Source organism: Salvelinus sp. IW2-2015, linkage group LG13, assembly GCF_002910315.2.
Source record: "Salvelinus sp. IW2-2015 linkage group LG13, ASM291031v2, whole genome shotgun sequence".
Lineage (NCBI taxonomy): Eukaryota > Metazoa > Chordata > Actinopteri > Salmoniformes > Salmonidae > Salvelinus > Salvelinus sp. IW2-2015.
Window position 1 is genome coordinate 42,641,579 of NC_036853.1, and position 9,524 is coordinate 42,651,102.

General features: G+C 43.6%; 1 protein-coding gene across 2 annotated transcripts in view; it reads left to right on the forward strand.

The window, feature by feature from the left end:
* Positions 1-9,463, forward strand: part of LOC111971517 (tetraspanin-5-like) — a 33,350-nt gene extending 23,887 nt beyond the window's left edge. Inside the window, exons 7-10 of one of the 2 annotated variants that reach the window (XM_023998333.3) lie at positions 4,945-5,061; positions 6,251-6,312; positions 6,811-6,856; positions 7,130-9,463. In XM_023998333.3, the coding sequence (XP_023854101.1) occupies positions 4,945-5,061; positions 6,251-6,312; positions 6,811-6,823 (192 nt within the window). In that variant the 3' untranslated portion in view covers positions 6,824-6,856; positions 7,130-9,463. Of the gene's footprint in view, positions 1-4,944; positions 5,062-5,368; positions 5,435-6,250; positions 6,313-6,810; positions 6,857-7,129 lie in introns of those variants that run through there. The other variant, XM_024147418.2, reaches the window with a different exon arrangement.
* Positions 9,464-9,524: the final 61 nt, after the last annotated feature.

A 9,524-nucleotide genomic window follows, 5' to 3' on the forward strand; every position in this document is an offset into this window, starting at 1 on the left:
GTAGCATTTCTGGACAAAGCGTCCGGTTTGAGATTCTTCGGACCCGGGTCTATAGGTGAGAAATAACTGGAATCGGCTGAAGAAAAGAGACCATCGAGCTTGTCTGGAGTTCAACCGCTTCGGCCTGGCTGGATATACTCCAGATTTTTGTGGTCCGTAAGCACTTGAAGGTTGAGAAGCCCCCTTCGAGCCAGTTGTCTCCATTCCTTCAATTGCCATCTTAACCGCTAGGAGCTCACGATCCCCCACATCGTAATTCCTCTCGGCCGGGGTAAGCCGGTGAAGAAGAAGGCGCAAGATGGAAGCCTCTTGTCTTCACCCCTCTGAGACAGGACATGCTCCAACACCCACCTCTGCATGCGTCTACCTCCACACACAAAGGTTCATCGCCGCCTCGGTGCGTAGTGTCAGGATGGGAGCAGAGAGATGCGCTGCTTGAGTCCTTGGAAGGCCGTCTCAGCTTCTCTTCCCCACAGAAACCTTTGTTGCCACCACTTGTTAACGCGAGAGAGGGGCTGCCACCGAGCTGAAGTTCTTGATGAACTTGCGGTAGAAGTTAGTGAAACCCACGGAAACGCTGAACTTCCTTAACGGACTTGGGGGTGGGCCAATCTGCTACGCCCCTACTTCTGGGATCCATCTGGACTCGACCGGGTTCCATACAATCCCAGGGACATTGTACTCGAGAGGAATGAATTCACACTTTTCAGGCTTAAGTACAAATGCTGTCTAGAAGGCGTTTGAGCACTTGTCTGACATGCTTAGTGTGTTCTTGAAGGGACTCGAAAGATGAGGATGTCATCCAAGTAAACAAGACACGAAAATGTTAAGCATATCCCTAAGCACATCGTTTATGAGCGCTTGGAACACAGGCGGGGCGTTGTCAGGCCGAATTGGCATCACAAGTATTTCGTAGTGACCAGTAGGCGTGTTGAAGCGGTCCTTCCACTCGTCAACCTGGGTTTGATCCGCAACAAGATGGTATGCGTTCCGCAGGTCAAGCTTAGTGAAGACCACTGCTTTCCTGGAGTAGCTCAAAGGCTGTGGCCATAAAGGGGTAGCGGGGTAGCGTTACGGACGGTTATGGCATTAAGTCCCCGGTAGTCGATGCAAGACGTAATCCCCGTCTTTTTTGGCCACAAAGAAAAACCCTGCTCCGGCCGGCGAGGTGGAGGGACGCATGAGGCCTGCTGCCAGAAGAGTCCTTGAATGTAGGTATCCATAGCAGCTCGTTCGGGAGGAGATAGGGAAAAGATCCGACCCCTGAGGGCAGGTGCCCGGAAACAGGTCGATGGGGCAATCGTAAAGGTCTATGGGGTGGTAGTTGGTTGGCCCTCTGTTTGCTAAATACCGGTTTGAGGTCATGTAACACTCGGGAACTCGGGACAGGTCGATGGATTCTAGAGACTCGGAGGGGAACTCGGGGAACTTGGGAAGATAACAAGTGGCTTGGCACGTAGGACCCCACTGCTTGATAGTGCCCACAGACCAGTCGATGTGAGGGTTATGGGCTGTGAAGCACGGGTATCCAAGGACGAGAGGGAACTCCGGAACACGAGGTCAGATGAAAGTTGATCACTTCCTGGTGTTGGAAAACTGAAAGTCGCAAGGGGTAGTGACACGAGTGACAAAAGTTCCAGATCCCAAAGGGCTTCCATCCAACGTAGTAACCCTTATGGGGATCACTTAGAGGTTCAGAGGGAACGCCGTTTTTTCCTTCGCCCAGGACGCACCATCCATGAAGTTACCTGTCGGCTCCAGAGTCTACCAAGGCTTGAAGGGGAAGCTCGTGGTTGTCCCCAGGAAACGGGTAACTGGAATGAGCAGCGGGAGTTGGATGGATGGGAGGAGGTTATGTTTCCCGTTACAGTCCTCCCAGGCCTGCACGGGAGAGTGCGTTTTCCCTGGAGCCCGGACACGTGGAGAGGAAATGGCCCGCGTTTGCCGCATATAGACAGCATCGCCTCCTCATCCGGGCGGTTTCTCTCAGCCTGGGAGATGCGTCCACCAACCATGCATGGGTTCCGGTGGAGTCAGCGAGGATAAAGGTGAGACTCGGAGCTGGGACCCGATAGGAGCTATGGTGTGAGAGAATTCTACGGTTTGTGAGCTCTCTCTCTCTCAGACGCTGGTCTTATGCATGAAGCCAACTTGATCAGGGACTCGAGGTTGTCTGGTGGTTCCCGAGTGGCCAGTTCATCTTGGATGGTGTCGGGAAAGACCCTGTCAAAAAGCACACTGTGAGCGCCTCGTCGTTCCAGCCACTCGCTGCTGCCACCGTGTGGAACTGGATGCATAGTCCGTCACGCTGCGCCGACCTTGGCGGAGAGTCAGGAGCTGTTTGGCTGAGTCAGGACCGCTGGTAGGACCTTGAAACACTCGCTTGAATTCTTCAGCAAAGGTAGAGTAGCTGGCACAGCAGGGACTTGGGCATTCCCACACAGCAGTAGCCCAGGCTAGGCTTTTTTCCGACAGAGGGTGATGATGTATGCTATCTTGGACCGGTCGGTGGGAAACGAGAGGGTTGCAGCTCGAAGCGAGAGAGAACATTGGGTGAAAAACCCCTTACAAACACTCGGATCACCTGAGAACCGTTGGGGAGCGGCAGACGAGTTCAGCCAGGGGTTAACTGCCACGGGCACTTGAATCTGATGAACTGGAGCAGAAGCGGTTGCAGGAGAAAGTTGATCAGAAATCTGCTTTATGGAAGTTCATCATCTCCGACAGAAGTTGAGAATGTCCAGCCAGTAAAGCCTCGTGCTGAACCAGAGCAGCGTTCGTGACGTTGGACAGTCCCCTCGTGGTGGGACAGCATGGGAAAAAAGTCCTGGGTACTGGCTGCCTCTGGGTTCATATTAATGGCTCAGTGTTTCTGTCAGGACCCGGTGCGAGAAACCAGTCACTAATAATTGGCAGAGAACCCAGAAGATGAGGCAGGACACAGCAGTACTAGAGATGGTGGTTTAATAAAAAATAGATATCTTCCAAAATACAAAAAGAAAATCCACAAAGTGGTAAAAACAGCAAGGGAAAAAACAAACCTCAAAAGACCAATCCAAAATACACGAGAACAAAACCAGAGAACCTCTGGAAAATCCAACAAGAGAAAAATGTTCACAAAGGCTGGGGCTGGGTGCTAACAACAAACACTGAGCAAGGAACTAAGGAACACACAGGGTTTAAATACTCACAACACCTTGTGCTCCTCCTCCACTGGTATGTCTCCGCATGAGTGTCAGTTTGGCTATGCTCCGCTATTGTTCCCGGACCAGGAGGCAGAAGTCAGAGTGCCTTCAGCCTCGAGGTTCATCAGACGCTGTCGGCTTACGTGGAAGAAGGCCCGTCTTAATCTTCTGCGTTCCTCACAGCAGTACCAGCGACAAGCCAACAGACGTCGCCGTCCCGGTCCTACCCTGTACCCCGGCCAGAGAGTATGGCTCTCAACAAAAGACTTACCGCTAAGGGTGGAGTCTCGCAAGCTGTCCCAGAGATTCATCGGTCCCTTTAAGATCGCCAGGAGAGTCAATCCCGTTACTTTTCGCCTGCACTTACCCAGATCCCTTAAAATCAATCCCACATTTCACATTTCTTTATTAAAACCTTTTGTTTTTTCTCCCCTTATCCCGGCAGGCAGACCTCCCCCTCCGCCCCGTGTCATCGGAGGCCAGTCGGCTTATACCGTCCACCGGATACTGGATTCCCGCCGGGTGCAGCGGTCCTGGCAGTATCTGGTGGACTGGGAAGGCTACGGTCCCGAGGAGCGCTCCTGGGTTCCTGCCAAGGACATACTGGACCCTGACCTCATTCGTCAGTTCAGGGTCCTCCACCCTGAGAAGGCTGGTAGGAACGTCAGGAGCCGTTCCTAGGGGGGGGATTCTGTCAGGTTTTGGTCAGGACTGTTTGGTTTTGTTCACTAGATGTCCCCCTTGCACCTTTTTTGTACCTTTTTGTTTTTCTTGCCCTAATTATTGTTTGCACCTGTAAGTCATTCCCTTGTTAGTATTTAAACCCTGTGTGTTCCTTAGTTCCTTGCTCAGTGTTTGTATGTTAGCACCCAGCCCCAGCCTTTGTGAACATTTTTCTCTTGTTGGATTTTCCAGAGGTTCTCTGGTTTTGTTCTCGTGTATTTTTGGATTGGTCTTTTGAGGTTTGTTTTTTCCCTTGCTGTTTTTACCACTTTGTGGATTTTCTTTTGTATTTTGGAAGATATCTATTTTTTATTAAACCACCATCTCTAGTACTGCTGTGTCTGCCTCATCTTCTGGGTTCTGCCAATTATTAGTGACTGTTTCTCGCAYCGGGTCCTGACATACATTCATGTGGATGCTACCATGAGTACAGATAATCCTTAATGAATCGTGAATAATGATGAGTGACAAAGTTACAGACGCATATTTTTTCATCTTCTCACTCATCCTTATTCACAATTCAAAACAACAAATGTTGTGAAATGTGTCACTGTCTCAATACCTTTGGAGCTCACTGTATATGGCATGCAAGTCAGGGTGAAGTTGCCCCTACACGCTGATCTTTGGTCAGTTTTGCATTTAGGATTGGGGAGGGGAAGCTGATCCTAGATCTATATCTACATGTAGGAGAAACTTCACCCTATAGTGCCCGTGAAAACACTTGAGGTGACTAATAAGGTGGCTAACAAAAGCTGACATTTAACATCTAGGCTACTGAAGCATGATTAACCTGATGTACAATTCACATAATAATATAACAATACTTTAAAGTAGCTATGCCATTTAGCAGACGCTGTTATCCAAAGCGACTTCTAGTATAGTAACTGTTTTTTGTATATGTGGTGGTAGCGTCATGCTCTAACCAACTGAGCTACACTTGATAACAGAGTAAATACCAATTAAATTATGAACTGTAAGATAAAAATGTTAGCATTAAAGGTCATTGTTTTGTTTTGTTTTGTCTCTGCTGTGTTAGGACTCGGAGCAGATGACCTTTATCTACATCAAAGGCTGTGTGCCTCAGTTTGAGAAGTGGCTTCAAGACAACCTGACAGTGGTGGCAGGGATCTTCATAGGAATTGCTTTACTACAGGTTGGGAACAAATGTCTGATACATAATCCCCAAATACACCGGAGTATGAACTCTGGTTTTACCTGTGTCTGCTTTCAGTGCATTTTGGTTTTAAAGCTAAAGCCTGGGATTTGAGAAGCTGTTCAATGGTCATTTAAATTCTTGATATTTTACACATTGATATAGCTCACTGTATATGTATAACTTATAAATGCCTCATGAGTTTAGCACAACTGTCTGTCTTCACCATAATGCAAAATATAAGGGACGGAAATCAATCCAAAGCTGCGTTATGGAGCACTTGACCTATTCAGATCATTTCCAATAGAGCCAACATCTGCCATGTTTACCTTGGATGCGATCTCCACGTGTGCGGTAACATTGGCTTTAAAAGGTACATTGTCGACAACGTTCTATGGGTTGAATCCCCTCCAAGGTTTCATTATTCCATTGTTTACAAACACGAAGAATGTGAACTAACGACATATATGGTTGAAACTATCATGTAGATGTCATGGACTGTCAGACCTTGCATCTAGAGTGCTGTCTATGAATTTGAGAGGGGTTACATTTCCCAACCCCCATCCCTCAGATGTATAATAAAACAAAACAACCCTTTTGTTGTTTTTTCAAATCCCAGAATGTAGCTTTAAGGGGCTGTACTTTCAACATCGTGTTTTCTCTGACTTGTCACGGGAATGGACTGTAACTTGAAATAGACAGTTTTTTAAAAATTTGATAGTGGTGTCAATGATCAATTTCTTAAGATGTCTTGAAACATTGTTTATCTCTGCTTTTTATGTTCATAGCTGACTATGCTTGTGAATTTTACTTGCTACTATTTTTTATTTTTTTTATTTTACTAGGCAAGTCAGTTAAGAACAAATTCTTATTTACAATAATGGCCTAGGAACAGTAGGTTAACTGCCTTGTTCAGGGTCAGAACAACAGAKTTTTACCTTGTCAGCTCGGGGATTCGATCTAGCAACCTTTCGGTTACTGGTCCAAAGCGCTGACCACTAGGCTACCTGCCGCCCAAAATGATACTAAATGATGACTTAGGCTATTGTCTGAGACTAGAATTTAGACATTAAACAAACTATTGCTGATCATAAAACTGACCATGAAACACTGAAATCAACTAGATCTATCACCACAGTAGCCGTTCAAAAGTAGAGATGTCTCACCTAATCTTTGTGCCCTTTTTCAGATTTTTGGGATCTGTTTAGCACAGAATCTAGTGAGCGACATTGAAGTAGTGAGAGAGAGTTGGTAAGAACCCCAATTGATTATTTAAAAACTTATATACTTATCAAAAAAAATTACTTCCATGTTAAAGGAAAACTCCACCCCAAAACTATATTTTGGTATTTGCTTCATTAGTCCATTGATGATATAGTCCCCAAAATGTTTTGCATGTCAGCAATCAAGTTTTCAACATATGTAACTTTAAAAATACAAAAATCTGGCCTGTATGATGCATTTTGAATCATATGATGCTGCAGAGTTCTGTATTTTGAAAGTTACATATTTTGGGGTGGAGTTTTCCTTTAAACCCAACAAAAAAGTGTGGTTTCAGTATAGTTATGCCACCTAGTGGTCATAGCCAGTGCTAAGGGATGAAATTCTGTTGACGTTTTGTTGAATCACTCTGCTTAGAGATGAGGTATTGAAAAAACATTTAAATACAACCAGGATTATAAATCCAGGATTTGGTGAGTGCACTTTTAATTTATTTTCACTTTCCTCTCTTTCCCCGTCACACATCAGTTTGTTTACCTGAAACATCTCAAGCAAACAAAAGGTTGTAACGAAGGTAAGCCCCTTTACGCTTGTTCTACAATCGTTCTAGACTCCAGAATCTTTTTAATCTCATCTATTAAAGACCTGGGAACCAATAAAACTATAGTTGATAAATAACAGTGAAAGAAGTCCTCCCTGCTACGATTGTATTCTCTTGATTGAAATATATGTCCTTAAGATTAACTACCATACTTTGACCTGCATCTTTCATCCATACATTTAAATGAAATATTTTAATCCATACATTTAAATGAAATATTGATTTGATTTCGTATCTCCCATGCAGATCTCTTGAGTTTTGCCACCTTCTAAAGGGAGACGATCAGGACACTTGAGAAATGTACAAAATGAAGAGTCTCGCTGCTTCCTTTATGCTCTGTATATAATACTTTTGTAAGAATTTGTTTTTATATGTCTCACTGATGCAGTGTCAAACACTGCCTGGAAGGGTCGTGTACAAAGCCATATGTATACATATGTGTATATAAGGGAGCCATACATATGTATCTATATGGCTCTGGTCATGTACAGTATAGAGCTGAGGTCGTTCTGTAAATGCGCTGCATGCCTATTCATAGGGCATTCGTTCTCCTACCTGTATTCTTTATTGTTATAATGTCTGATGTATTGTACAGTATAAGTCAGATTACCAGTATGGAGTGAATTGGCTGGGTAGCACTTTGCACACTGTGTTATAAAGCCTGCATAGCTGTAGCAGTAACATGTATTGTAATGTCATGCTATACTGTGTGAAGTGTCATAAATTGGTTTAGGGACAGGTCCCTAAACCAATTTGTGACACTTCACACAGTATAGCATGACATTACAATATCATGCAGCAATTTGGGATCTTTAGTAAGTTACATTTAAATTAATGACTGTGTTTTGTGATGTCGTTGGTCATAAAGTGACATGATGAACTATCATTAGGTAATGTGCTTGGTGTCATGTCATGGCAGAATTCATCTATGCTTCATGAAGTTTGAGTCTCGTAATTAAGTGTTTCAGTTTCTAAAGAGGGAACAAGTTTTAAAGAGTATTCGTTTTGCTAATACCACACACATTCTGTCTATTGACTAGCAATAAGAAGACTAGCAAGAACCATGAACTAACTCTATTTCAGCCACAAGTGTTGTATTTCATTGTTGTGTTCAATTTATAACAGTTGCCCCATAAAGGTGAGGTATCAAAACCCAACTAGGTTCTTTACTGAATTTTGATTGACTTTTAGCTGTTATTAGTTTATTTCTCTGTTTTGTCAGAATTTTTTCAACAGAAGAATCCCATGAGGCAAAAATTTGGCAAATGTCGTCTTAATGGCATCATTTTGTGGTTGTATGGTTGAAACTTCATATTTCCAGATGCAACCGAACGGTCTCTGTTACAGTATAACCAGGCAAAGACATATTTTTTCATGATGACATCAAGAGGTCATGGGAAAGAGTAATATTTTGGTTGTTATTTGGTCAGATTACAACCCAATAGGGTCAGCAGGTAGCTTAGCGGTTAAGAGCGTTTAGGCCAGTAACTGAAAGGTCACTGGTTCGAATCCTGAGCCGACTAAGTGAAAAGTATAACCCTAACTGCTCTTCTAAATTGCTCTGGGTAAGAGTGTCTGCTAAATGAATAAAATGTAAATAAAAAGACAATAACAAAACTTACTTATGAAACCTGACCATGTCATCAAAATGACATTGCAACCAGTTTTGCCTGCTTGGATGAGACTTCTCTGATATTCACCAACCTAATGTTCTTGGCGGGCACACAGCACATCACCAGCTGGTTAGCTTTCTGGAAGCAGACGACATTTGCACTCTCACCAGCAGATTTTAAGAGGGAACTGAGATATTTGTATTACATCTATGTGAGACCACATTGTATTGATTGAAGTAGGGTTGTGGTCAAAACCATTTCAATTTAGAATGACATGACTAACAATTCAAGACTTTACAAGTGCTATTTTGAATTTCAATAAACTTTCTGAATTGAAATGGAGGTGACCACAACCATGTATTGAAGTGACCTCTGATCTCAAATCTAGATCCTCAAAAGACGTGCAAAAGCTACATTAGACGCTGTGGCCCTTATTTCCTAAGGCAATATTTTCATTAGAATAAAACAACAAATTTCTTCATGTGATTGAACTAATAGGTGCAAACAGTCGATTGGTGCACACCAATGGAGGCTGCTGAGGGAAGGATGGATCATAATAATGGCTGGAATGGAGTGAATGGAATGGAGTAAATGGAATGGTATCAAACACATTTGATACCACTCCATTCCAGCCATTATTTTGAGCCGTCCTACCCTCAGCAGCCTCCACTGGTGCACACTCTAAGTAAATCTGGCCCTATTTGGGGTATAGAGTAAGAATATCACATATTTTGTAAAAACTGACTTTTTGATTTTCTTGGGGACTGCATGTAGGTTGTACTTTTCACGGAGCCATCTCACAAAACACAAAAACAAACATTTTCCCTGTGCCATAGGTGTGATCATGATGTTCTGTACTTTCATGTCATATGTGTTTTAAATCATGTAAATAACTGGATAGTGAGAAGTTGTAAATATGTCCAAATAAATGTATGCTGCTTTGTATTAAAGTGGGTCTGATAGGTGATTCATTCATGTATTTGTGTAAAAGGGTAACATGTTTGTTGACACGTTGACCATTAACCACC